At 42.0% G+C, this 564-nt stretch overlaps 1 protein-coding gene across 1 annotated transcript in view; it reads right to left on the bottom strand.

The window, feature by feature from the left end:
- Nucleotides 1-484, bottom strand: part of EMH_0040510 (uncharacterized protein) — a gene marked incomplete at both ends in the record, with an annotated part of 861 nt that extends 377 nt beyond the window's left edge. The window contains 2 exon segments of the mRNA XM_013495515.1: nucleotides 3-279; nucleotides 436-484. Coding sequence (XP_013350969.1) covers nucleotides 3-279; nucleotides 436-484 — 326 coding nt within the window.
- Nucleotides 485-564: the final 80 nt, after the last annotated feature.

The following is a 564-nucleotide window of genomic DNA, read 5'->3' as shown; positions in this document are numbered from 1 at the left end:
GCTGCTGTTGCTGTTGCTGTTGCTGTGTATCTCTTTCTTTGTCTCTGTAAATTTCCGTTTCTTTTTTCTTCCGTTCCTCCTGCTGCTGCTGCTGCTGCTGCTGCTGCTGCTGCTGCTGTTGCTGTTCCTTGTGCAGCAGTTCTTTCTGCTTTTGCTGCTGCCGCTTCTCTCTCTCTCCTACTCCTACTCCTCCTGCTCCTACTCCTACTCCTGCTGCTGCTGCTGCTGCTGCTGCTGCTGCTGCTGCTGCTGCTGCTGCTGCTGGTGCTGCTGCTGCTGCTGTTTATTGTTTTATATATTCAGCGAAGATAGAGTTGATTTCTTTATCAAAAAGGGGACAGCGCAGCGGCATATCGGTGTCATAGAAAGGGTTCTTTAGGCCTAAATCTGTGTATGCGGTGTATACACGGTGGAGACAACCTATACATACCTCACGAGATATCTCTGGCTTTGTTACTAACACAAAACGTAAACCTGAATACATATAAATATACACATTCTATATATATATATATATATATATATATATATATATATATATATATATATATATATATATATATA

Source organism: Eimeria mitis, genomic scaffold, assembly GCF_000499745.2.
Source record: "Eimeria mitis Houghton genomic scaffold, Emh_scaff1613, whole genome shotgun sequence".
NCBI classification, from domain to species: domain Eukaryota; phylum Apicomplexa; class Conoidasida; order Eucoccidiorida; family Eimeriidae; genus Eimeria; species Eimeria mitis.
The sequence above is the reverse complement of the archived record's forward strand: the minus strand, read 5'-3'. Positions and strand labels throughout refer to the sequence as shown.